This window comes from Rhinolophus sinicus, linkage group LG12 (assembly GCF_036562045.2).
Source record: "Rhinolophus sinicus isolate RSC01 linkage group LG12, ASM3656204v1, whole genome shotgun sequence".
NCBI lineage: Eukaryota > Metazoa > Chordata > Mammalia > Chiroptera > Rhinolophidae > Rhinolophus > Rhinolophus sinicus.
The window spans coordinates 24,757,462-24,770,354 of NC_133761.1; the positions used below are offsets into that span (position 1 = coordinate 24,757,462).

At 33.6% G+C, this 12,893-nt stretch overlaps 1 protein-coding gene across 2 annotated transcripts in view; it reads left to right on the forward strand.

The window, feature by feature from the left end:
- Positions 1-12,893, forward strand: part of ANGPT1 (angiopoietin 1) — a 265,713-nt gene that overhangs the window by 196,565 nt on the left and 56,255 nt on the right. For both annotated transcript variants that reach the window (XM_074316347.1, XM_019750655.2), the window contains exon 5: positions 11,766-11,893. In XM_074316347.1, coding sequence (XP_074172448.1) covers positions 11,766-11,893 — 128 coding nt within the window. The remainder of the gene's footprint in view (positions 1-11,765; positions 11,894-12,893) is intronic.

The following is a 12,893-nucleotide window of genomic DNA, read 5'->3' on the forward strand; positions in this document are numbered from 1 at the left end:
GGTGAGAGGAGGCATCCTTGTCTTGTTCCTGGTCTTAGAGGAAAAGCTTTCAATTTTTTACTATTAAGTATGATATTAGCTGAGGATTTGTTGTGTGTAGCTTTGATTATGTATATGAGGTACTTTTATTTTACACCCATTTTATTAAGTGTTTTAATCATAGATGGCTGTGTGTCTTGTCAAATGATTTTTCTGCATCTATTGATATGATCATATGATTTTTGTTCTTTATTTTGTTAATGCGGTGAATCACATTGATTTTATTGCATATGTTGAACCATCCTTGTGCCCCTGGAATGAACCCCACTTGATCGTGATGTATAATCTTTTTAATGCATTGTTGTATTCAAATTGCTAGTATTTTGTTTAGGATTATTGCATTTGTATTCATCAGAGATATTGGTCTGTAGTTTTCTTTTTGTGTGTGTTATCCTTACCAGGTTTTGGTATTAGGGTAATGTTGGCCTCATAAAATGAGTTAGAAAGTATTGCCTCTTCAATATTTTGGAAGAGTTTAAGGAGGACAGATATTAAATCATCTTTGAATGTTTGGTAGAATTCACTAGTGAAACCATCGAGTCCTGGAATTTAGTTTTTGGGGAGGTTTTGGATGACTGATTCAACTTCTTTACTATTGTTCTGTTTAGATTTTCCAGTTCTTCATGATCCAGTCTAGGAAGGTTATGCTTTTCTAAGAACTTATCCATTTCTTCTAGGTTTTTGAGTTTGGTGGCATATAGTCCTTCAAATAAACAAAATTAGAAATAAAAGAGGAGAAGTTATGGCAGATACTACAGAAATACATAGGATCATACAAGAATACTATGAAGGACTATATGCCTCTAAACCACATCTTTTGGGGGTGATTTGAAATTTTGTGGTTAATTGTCTTTTGGAATTAGAGTTTTAACTTCAGAAACTAGACTATCTGAGAAGGGATATCTCTTGGTTCCAGCTGGGCCTAGAAGTTACCAAGGTGAAAGGCTACACACACACACACACACACACACACACACACACACACACACAAATTGTTGCCTTGATATTCCAACATTACTGTGAGTAAACTCAATTCCTTCTTCTCTTATGCCTTCATGGTCTGGTTGACTAAAGCCAAGAAGCACAAAATATTTTGAATAGAATTTCAACAAAGTCATTTCCTGGGCTCATCCACATTCAAGTCAAATTCAACAGATATTTTCTAAGTTCAGGGATGTAATGGGACATTGGACATCAGTTACAGGTAAGCTATGGTACTCTACACTGAACCGGATGAAACCTGTAATTACTCAGAGAAAAAGAAGAAAAACACATTTTATTAACATCATTCAGTACGTAAGCATCACATCAGCCATGGACTGAAATCGTCATGAAGTGTTTTATGCTTTAAGAAGAGAAAGAAAAAAAAGAAATAAAACCTGAGAAATGTTGCAACTGTACAGTTATGTTTAACTACATATAAACAAAATATTGATTTTTAGCATAAGATTTTTCTAAAAGGCAATTGCAAAGAACCTTGAAAACTATCAATTAATTTTGTTTTTTTTTAGTTTCCTGTGGATGCTCATCATTTATTATCAACTAAATAACACCAATATCATAACACTGGACTCTCTTCTTACTACTGGCTTGGGTGTTCACATTCTGAATGGGACCAACTTTAGTAACAAAGCACATTCATATACGACCTACCAAGAATAACCTACCTTTTTTAATAATGAATTTATGATGAAGTTAAATTATTAAATGTAATACCAATTAAGTCATATCTCTTCTAATTTTATTATGTCCTTTCATGTACTCATAATTACCTTTAGGTGTGAACATTCTGCTTTCACAACCAGTGTGAATTGAGAACAGTGAATTTGAACTTTGGTTTTAATTTTAAGTGGAGATTTGGTTTTAATGGAAGGTTTTTCCAGTTGTTTCTGCTTTGTGTACACACTTACAAATGCACAAATAAACTGAATCTCAACCATAATCAACCCAGCCCATGTCCCTAGAACAAGGATTTAGTTTGAAATGGTCACGGCGCCAGCATCTTAGAGCAGCTATGATACATGCCATCTAGAGGGCAGTGCATGATGGTCTTGAAGGAACAGGACTCAGGACATCCGACTTCTAGTTCTAGTACTGCTGCCAGATCGCTTAACATACAAGTACCACACACCTTTGATTTTGCTTGTTGGTCTGTACAACCCACACATTTTATAACCCTTATCAATAATATCATATCTTCTCTTTTTTTTTTCTATCACTCTTGACTGAGGAAGCCCTAAGTTCAGAGTAAAACCCCAGGTAGAATCCCAGCTGGTAGCCAAGTACTGCTCTTCAAGTATATTTCACCACAAGAGTAAGAAACAAAGTGACACACCTATGGTGGCAGTCAGCCTTTATTTATTTAAAACTTCAAAGTGAAGTTTTGCCTGTGTGTCAGTTTTCAAAACCATTTGGCAACTACTTTCTACCCTTTAGAGCATTGCCTGAAGACTTTCATTCTGTTTTTAATGGCTTTTGCTGAATTTAATTTGTCTACTTATACTAGGACACAAAAGATGCCCTTTAAGCTTTCCCACATGCATAGGAAATCTTTTGTTCAAAATCAATATATTCCAGTCATGCCAAAAACATTACATGGAAAATTACCACACATGAAACACCTGAAATATCTTTGTTAATGAAATGACCTTCCAAACAAATGGCAAAGGTCATGGAGCACTCATAACTGCCCATCAGGGTGCCCAAAGGGAAAAGAGAAATAAATTTTATGAAAAATGAATAATCACTTGATTAAACTGAAGTTATGTGTAAATCCATTTTCAACTTTCAGTAATTTTTTTTCATTCATAGTTGCTTAAAGTGTAATGTGCTTTGAATATACATTCAGTTATATATGTGAGTCGTTTCACATTAAAGGAGCATTAGAAAATTTATTTAAATATACTAATCAAACTAAAATAGAAGTATGTAGATGGTTCATTATTCTGTACTTAAAAAATGTACCCTAAAATTAGTAATCCACCTATGAATGCCATAGAGTGCTTTGCATGTCCACATAGATTTAAGTTTACCTTATGCATATATCTCAATATTAAAAATGTATATATGTATATATTTATATGTATATATATTTATATACACATGTATATATAATCTAAAATTATATGTAATGGTTAATATATTCTTTAGATAATTAAAATGTATCTCCTTAAGTAGCAAAATTTTAAGAAAGTTAAAAAATATTGTGATGGTGAATTGTTTTTAATCCTCTCCTCTCTTTTTCCTCTAAGTAGAGAAGATTGTATAAAATGAAAGCTTTTCTCAAAATTTACTTTACTATCATCAGCATGAATTAATATGTATCACAATAATACCATGGTGCTTTTAGAAAATTATATAATATAATATGTCCCTTATATGCTGCCCCCACGATTATCATTTCTTCTTTTTGCTTGCTTGTAAAATTTTACTGTATTTTCCTCATACATACAAAAAAGCTTTTAATTATCAATTTTGCTGTTTTTCATGCCAGATTCTAGCATTGAACACAAACACACTCACAAACACACACACATATGCCTACTCTCACCTCCCTCACTAGCCCTTCCTCTAAATTTGTAGCTGCTAGTAAATAGTCCAGAGGCTGGGACACCAAGTCATTAGGCTTGTCAAACAGTATCTACTACTAATGCGGTAAATCCTGGTCAGCATAACGTATAAGGTATGGACATTATGCAATCCAATATGGTTTCTCAGGGGCCTCTTACTCCCTAATCCTCTGTTAGCTTTTGAAGTTCTGTTTTATATTTCTGCTGAGAGTTCCCCTCTCACAGACAATTCTGCTACCTGTGTTTCTCTTCTAGCCTCATCTCAATATTTTTCTTTTTGGTCATGTCTGCCTCCTGTCACTCCTTGCATACTTCCTGTGTCCATGCCAAGAGCCTGTACCCATTCAGAATTGAGGTTTGTCCTGATGCACTCAAGACCCTGGCTGTGACTTTGTCAGCTAACTATTGCTGCGACTCTGTGACACATGATTCACTTGAGTTCTGTTTGAATTTGACTTTACTGCAGAAACCAGTAAGAAGTAGTTAAGAGTCTCAGCCTTATAGTTAGAGTTCCATTACTTGTAAGTTTTGTTGAAGTTAGAGAGCACACTGAGCTAGTTTCCTGATCATGATTATTATAGTTCCACCAGGAAGATGATGGATAGTTAAAATTTTACAGAGTATCTACAAAGCAATAACACATAAAGAACTTAAATAAGGGTAAAACAGTCCTTTTTACAAAAAAAGTCATTAAAATAGTAATGCTGCAAGTAAACAATGTTAAAGTGTTCCCTCATACAAGGGTTGGAGGATTGTGGGGGAAAAGAATAGTAGATTTTTAAAAAGGGAAGCTTTCAGCTACTTTACCAATGACTTCAGATTTGAAATATTTACAAATACAATATATTATGTGTTTGTTATACTGTGACATAGTGATATATATATATATAGATATATATATATATATATATATATATATATATACATATATATATATACACACATATATGTGTGTGTGTGTGTATATATATATATATATATATATATATATATATACACAAATATATGTTAGATTAAACCATGTTCAGTTGCCATTTTTTGTAGGTTAAAAACTATCATGCTGAGATATCAAATGATGAGATATTTAGGTTCACATGCTTATGTTTTATATGAGATAAAATGCCAACTGTGACATTCTCAATTTAGAAGCATAAAGATTTTATGTATTTATGTGGTTGTGTATATGTAATATATATGTATAAAATCACTGGTAAGTCTCCCTTTCCCTCACACCCATCCACAAAATACTGAAACGCTGAATATTGCCTGCAAATCTTTTAATTTTGCCGCACCTTTGAAATGCAAAGTATCACCTTCTTCAACTTCTAAAAGTTGTTTCAAATAAATTAGGGTTCTAGGAGTTGTCTTCAAATGGCCTTTGCATGAAATGCCCACACACCTGTGTCAAGAGTATAGAAGCTAATCAATTGTTTGCTTGTTTTCACCTTGTCAGATATGCCTTTTATTTTCGTCCATGTGCTCAGTTAACACCAGTAACCTGTTGTGTTGAAAATTACAGATATAGGGTCAATTCCTAGGCTTGTGAGCTCTCTGATGATGATGGCCCAAAATGTACCACAAGGATTACCTTTAAATCAATAACTTGATCCACACACCTTGTGATGTTTGCTAAATGCTGGAGAGATATGAACCATGAGCTACATCTAAGGTAGAAAAAGAAAGTTTGAAGAATCAGTTCTTTTATAGCAACTATTAGGAAATGAATAAGATCAAGGACTTTGGCTTTTTTCAGTGTCTCTGGTAGCAAGACTAATTGCCACCTGTGTTTTCTACTAGGTCTGCTGAGACTCAGAGTTACCAATTCTGCATTCCAGGAAGTTTTCTCTTTAGGGTTCATCTGAACTGAAGTGACCCTGTGCCTCAACTTTCATGGTTCTTCCCTGAAATCAGCCTGGTGGCAGATATACCATCTGGATTGAAATTGGTTGGGCAAATAAAAGGAAGGGCCTGACAAAGTCAATAGCTGCTAGAGTGAGGGTTTCAGGTTTCTCATTGACTGAATGTTGGCTGGTGAAAGACAGACATACACCTGCTTGTCTGTATGTCTTTCCTTTTAGATCATGAAGATTTGGTTGTACAGATAAGGCTAAATGAAAAGAATGAATAATGATTCTTTCCTAACACTTTCTAGATTTATTTGCTGATATTGGTGTAGGTAAAGTCTGAACTGGCATACCAGCCTCTTAAAATTTAGTGCAGATAAGCTCTTTTACATGTTTTATTCATTCAGGTGTTACCTTGCCTGGACAGCCTTCCCCATGTGTATCTGGCAGATATAGTGTGTTCTTTCTGCATACTCCCAATGCAGTTGATGCATACCTCCAAGATAACAACTGTGGACGTTATCTCTTTTTGGTGCTATGTTTCAACAGGTAACATTATAGCTTTAGAAGCTGTTGCTAACCATCTTGTGACCAGGTAGAGTGGCAACAACTGAGTCAAGAAAAGATGTTGTTTGAAACCTGATCATGCTTTACCTAAACCTCTATCCTAGATTAATTACCTTTTTCAATAAATTATATTTTTGCTTAACCCAGCTTGAGTTGAGTTTTCTCCTATCATGGATATAGCTATTATGAGCTATCATGGAGACCTACTAACATAGTAGGTCTTTCTCCCATCAGACTATGATCACATTAAGGTCAGGTTGTGGTTTTTGTACATGTGTATCTCTGTTGCCTAGGATAAGTCACGCAAATAGATGTTCAATCAATATTTGTTGAATTAACTAATATAGGATGGAGTGAACTGAAACAGAGGACATGCTTTTAATTGAGAGACCAATGAAAAAAGCCTTAGTCTATTTATCTTACATTTAGGCTTTCATTAAAATTTAATTGATGACAACTGAGGGAGGATAGTGAGACCAGTAAGAGAAAGAGGGAATATAGGGTTTGGAAGAAAAGATTAGGTAATATTAAACAAATGAAAGTTGGGGTAGCAGTAGGAACTACCCAACAGAGAAGTAGAAATATGAATCCGCAGACCAAGAGAAAAGCAAACACATAGTCAAAATGCAAGACAACTTCTGTAGTAAAAAGTTGGATCTATGGATCAAATGGCTTTGCTCTTCATAATAAACCATAAAACAAGGCCAGATATAAAGAATGAGAAAAGATAGGAGTGAGATTTAGTCTTGAAAAAAATGGAAAGATTTGAAATACACTATTCAGGAAATGTAATAGAAAGTCTCTTAGAAGTGACCAAGGGTTGGACTGAGCAGCATGGAGAACAAAGCTGATTTTAGACAACACACATTTTGATGGCATTAAATAGCCTCACATCAGTGTTTTCAATTTAGAAATTGAATAAACACCCTTCCTTGTGTCAGGATTTACCCATGCAAGGGTTAGTGGGTGAGAGGACAGTGAATGGAGAGCACCATGAACTCCACCAGAGCTATTCTTTAAAGCTTTGCTCTGAGATCGAAGTTAGGAAGAAAGAAAATGGAAGCTAGGAAGGGGCTGGTTGTAATGGAGGGGATCTACAATCCCAGTTAGAGAAAAGACAAACTCATTAAGAAGTAAAGAATGGGAGAGAAAAAGGTAAGAGTATGTGGTCAAAGAAGGAACTTTTAAATGTAAAGATTTTTTTTTAAATTCACAGTTTTAAACCAGTTTATTATTATTATCATTTTTTTTTTTTTTAGGTTTTAAAATAATATTTGTTTTTAAAAGTTAACATGTGCATATTATAGGAAACAAAAACACAAGAACAAAGTCATCCATAATCACAAGCAATTTACTTTGACAGATAGATAAACACCTCTGTCAGGTCTCCAGATCACTCTCCCCAATTCTGTCCAGTTGATACTTCTTTTATCCTATTCCATCAGGTTTTTCATATCTGCCTTTTGTCACTTACCATACATTCATCCAGGCATAATCTTTGTTAACCTGAAAATGAAAATCCAAAGTGAAAGCAATGAGTATTTATTTGAGATAAAAAAAGAACAGCTATTTGGGAAGCACTGATTCGGGCAGAAACCCAAACAGTGCTTTGATTGGAGACAAAGGCAAAGAGTATTTAGGAAAAAGGGAAGGGAAACAATTACAATAATAGAAGGAAGGCATATCTGTTGGTGCATGTAAGCTAACATAGTGACTCTAATTCTAAACAGTGTTTTGCTTTGTTTTTTTAATTTTCGGTCTGGTAGCCATCAGTCTGGTAGTCATACTATCTGATTTCTTGTCGTCTTTATAAACAGTTGTTTGGGACGTAGTGTTGGTTTCGGCCCAGTCCAAAGTTTTGAGGAGTAAGGCAGGTCCTCTGGGATAGCAGCTCTGGCTCCATTTTAAAGCAGCTCTGTTTATATTATTTTTTACATCTTCTATCGTATTGAATCTCAAGAGCTACAAAACTTTATCCTTAATTCTGACACTTGTAGTCTTCAGTAAATTCAACTTTGTTATTGTCTTTCTATGTTTCAGAATGTTTATTATGTGTCCAGTTTTACAATATCTAGTCATAACACTGAACTTCCTAGAACTCTCTGGTACTTAACAAATAAAATAATTAGTCTTGCCAATTTAAGTTATGAGACTAAAACCTCTACAATTAACATGTTGGTATATACATCATATATCATTTCATCTGAAATAATCCTTAAATCTTAACTGTTCAGATAAAACTCACAATACAGCAAGATTAGATTACCTGGGTTTTTTTTAGACTTAAATAATGATGGTATGACCTGATGTAGTCAATGAATAAAATAAGCCAATTAGTGAACTTTCACAAGGAGAGGCCAGTTCAATATAAACCTACATGTAACAAGTGAAGTATAAGTGGCCTCCATTTAAGCACCTACACTCTACACTGTTTGGATTTGACAGTAGAAGACAAGAGCTTCCAACATTCCATTGACTGGCTGGCTTTTCTTAGCCTGCTAGTGTCCTTCTATAGAACACTAATAGTAATAATATAATGTTGCTATTAATAATATTTTTATATTACCACAGCAACAATAATAATAACTACAATTTCTTGAGTACTTATTGTAAGTCATTTGGCTCTGTTACATAATTCACACACTTTCCTCAAATATATGTGTAACTGTCCCACTTTGTAGATTAAAGAAGGAAAAAACACTCTGAAGGTCAACCTACCCTTATAGAAAGAGTCTTCTTCAAATCATAGTCTATAATACAAATGTCAAAAGTAAGCTGTGAATGCAGCTTTTACATTGATTTTAAATTCTCTAATACTCTAAAATGTAGCCTGGATCAAACTTTCAAACATAATGTTTACTATTTAATGACTAATTAAAAACAAGCAATCGGATCTCTCTTTTTTTTTTTTTAGAAACAAAGACTACTGCTCCTGGGAAGAATGTGTTTCAATTTTTCAAAAATACCAAACTATTTCATGAAAATGAAATATCTATATTAGATATGTTGCCATAACAACAAACCCATCATATAACCTAGTATTAGTTATACCTTTTATGGTAGACTTGTCAAACCATTTTTCCAATTAAAAGACTTAAATTCATGGTTTGGACATCATTTTTATACATTTAGTTTGCAGATAAACAATATAATACCCATTTTTTCCTCTATTATTTAAGATGTATGTGAAATAGTTTTCTTCCTTCCACACAACAGCCTCTTCACCCACATCTTCCTGGAGAGGAAAAGAAAAGGGGAAGGGAGATGGCAGAGAAGTGGGAAGGGAATGTATTCTCCTTACATAACTAAATAACGGGAGGCAGGAAGTGGTATATGCAACAGGAGAAGCATTTTCTGCTTAGATAAGTGACTTTCTGTATCTTTCACCCAAAAAAGGAAAAATGGGTTTACCATTGAATTCCTGTTGAACATATCTTCCTGTGTTGTTCATCCTCTTAAAAGATCATACCAAGACATGGAAACAACCGAACTGTCCTTCGATAGATGAATGGATAAAGAAGTTGTGGTATATATACACAATAGAATACTATTTGGCGGTGAGAAAAGATAAAATAGGACCATTTGTGACAACAAGGATGGATCTTGAGAATATAATGCTAAGCAAAATAAGTCAGACAGAAAAAGCAGAGAACCATATGATTTCACTGATATGTGGTATATGAACCAAAAACAACAAAAGAACAAGACAAACAAATGAGAAACAAAAACTCATAGACATAGACGATAGTTTAGTGGTTACCAGAGGGTAAAGGGGGGGGGGGTGCTAGATGAGGGTAAAGGGGATCAAATATATGGTGATGGAAGGAGAACTGATTCTGGGAGGTGAACACACAAAGGGATTTATAGATGATGTAATATAGAATTGTACACCTGAAATCTATGTAACTTTACTAACAATTGTCACCCCAATAAACTTTAATTAAAAAAGAAAAAGAAAAAAAAGATCATAAATTTTAGTTGGTATTTCTTTACATCCTTTTTTTACATCTAATTTGGTTATTTCAAACTTTTCAACAGATCAAGCATTTAGAACTTAGAAAGATTTTGCTTTAGAAAATAACAGTCCATTAGCTTAAAATAAGCACAAGTGAACTGCACTGATGTGTTTGAAAGTAAAACCTTTATGTAATCCACTGACATTCCCAATGCAATTAAAGATGGCTTTTGAGTAAACATTTATACATTCATTTTTAAATTGTTATGGCATACGTTCTATGCAATACTTCTTCACTATCGTATGAACCCGTAATCCTCTGATTACTTATCCTGTGTTGATATGTAGTGTAATAGTGATGTTTAAATGTAATTATTAATACAAGTAGGCAAAACCACTAATGCAGACATGAGCTATAGAGAAAAACATGATACTATTAAATGATATACTTCTATATTTCTGTTATGGCAACATATCTGACATGGATATTTCATTTTCTTGAAACATAAGTATTTTTGGAAATTTAAAATATTTATTTTGAGATAGTACTTCTCTCTACCAAAGTTAGACTGTTTATTTTTAATTGCCTATCAATTAGTAACATCATGCATGCAGGTTAGTATTTTAGATTGATAGAGAATTTAAAATTAATTTAAAAGCACTGATTCGCAGTTTACCTTTGGTGTTCTTGTTATAAAAGACCATTGTGACTCAAAGTGATTGAAAGCAGGTATTTTTTAAATAACATGAGACTTTAAGGGCAAGATGATAACATATTATTAATCTTTACTTATAGAAAAAGATTAATAAAACCAATTACTAAAATAATATATATTTATTAGGAAATACAAAGTCATATATATTTTATAAATATGCCACTCATATCATTAGCTAAAGACTACTAAATATGAGTCACTTTTGTATTTTGATCTCATTAATAATAATTTAATAATGGATGAAGCTTAGGAAATAAAATTAAGTTCTCAGAAAAGACTAGCTCTAATTAAATTTATTTTCCACTTGACATTCAGCCTTTTCTGAGCTTTTTCCCTATATAACTTAATTTCAATGCTTATTCACTTTTTATTATATTTTGTATTTGTGTATCATCTACCTAATTGTATAGCTTTAGGGCATTAAATTAAAAAAAAAAGTTCAGTTGCCTTATCTTTCTGGGTAGTTAAATTGGGTCAGAGATTCTTTTCTACTTTCTAAATCTAATTACTTTCAGAGGGTTTTTTGTTTTGTTTTGTTTTTTATATAAAAATTTCTGGACTTTTCAATTTAAAGCCATGAAAAAACACTACTGCCTACTTTTAGTGTTTTAAATCTCCATGCTGTTTGAATTTATCTTCATCTCTTCCTCCTCCAAAAATGCTTTAACATTTTTTAAAACTTTCCTGTGAAATGTAGGTGAGAACTTTTTAGAAATCTTGCAGGAATATTGACACGATTGTTACCAATTGGAGGTATCACATGATCACGTCGTTTATCCCTTGAGTTGATGTTCTGGAAAACCTTCAGAGAAAAACAAGATTTATGAAATTAAGGAAAATAAAAAAGTATTCAATTCAGTCAAAAAATGTTCTACAGATTTTTCCTTAAGCTTTGTAATTTTATGAGTCACCTCAAAATCTAGTATTATCTTTATGATAGACTTTTCAGTAACTAATATTGAAATTTGGTTGGCGGAAATGAAGACTTGCTTAGTTATACTTGAAGTCTATTTGGGTAATAGTGGTACTAATATGCTTATTCACATATTTCAATCTTTTTTTTTTTTTTTTGCAGTTTTACTAAAGGGAGGAAAAAAGGAGGAAGAGAAACCATTTAGAGATTGTGCAGATGTATATCAAGCTGGATTTAATAAAAGTGGAATCTACACTATTTATATTAATAATATGCCAGAGCCCAAAAAGGTAAAACCAGAAGTGTTTGTTTATGAGATGTAAAGCAGATCCTAGTTGAATTGCCGAAAAACCTGATTGATTTGTGCTTGTTAAACTGAAAGTATATATGCATGACCTCTTTTCTTTCAAAAATACTGTTTCTTAGGTCCATAAAAGATGAAAACCTATTGTACAGACCTCCCCCATCTCCCTCATCTCCCATTTCTCTTCCACAGAAAGTTTTCTGTTTATTCTCTGCTTATTCCTGGGGTGTCCCATTGCTTATAAATGCTTGTCTTATGAAGATTACATGTCAAAGTCACATGTACTTCAAGTGCATAGGGAAGAGTTAGGAGCTATCGTCCAAAGTCCCAAGAATCCAGATGGCACACACCATCTACAGTACAAATACTGTAGAGAAGGAGCTAGGGGCATATTTCCAGAATTACTATTCCTATTAGGATGAGAGAAACATTCTGTCTTGAAAGGATTTGCTTTTCAAATTTAGTTAAAAGAGTGGGTTGGAGGATAGGATTCATCAGTATATTGAATGGGATCCAAAGTAAACTTCAAAGTAAGAAAAAACTATCTTCCTGCTGTCACATCACTTTTATATATTCTTTCTCCCTATTTATTCATTGAATCCCCCATCCATTCCTCCATTCCCTACATATTAAGTATATGTCATTCATTTGTCAGTCACTGACAAGGGTTATAATACAGAAAAACAGTTCCCAGTGTAGGAATGAAGACAGACAATTACACAGATAATTACAATATACTATAGAAGTGTAGTGATACAGAAGACGGTCTGTTTGAAGCAGGGTTTATGGAGAGACTGAGGAGAGCCGTGCTCTTCATCATGTTACAGCTTTAGCTAGATGCCCAAGATCCCAAGAAGACTGCCTGCCTTTGGAGTGATTCATCCCCAACTTTCTCCTCCTTTTGCCCCCCTAAATTACCAGTACCATGTCCCTAGTTCCTCTGGATACTGTGCACATGCTCTTGGAAAGCCTTCCCTGATTCTCTC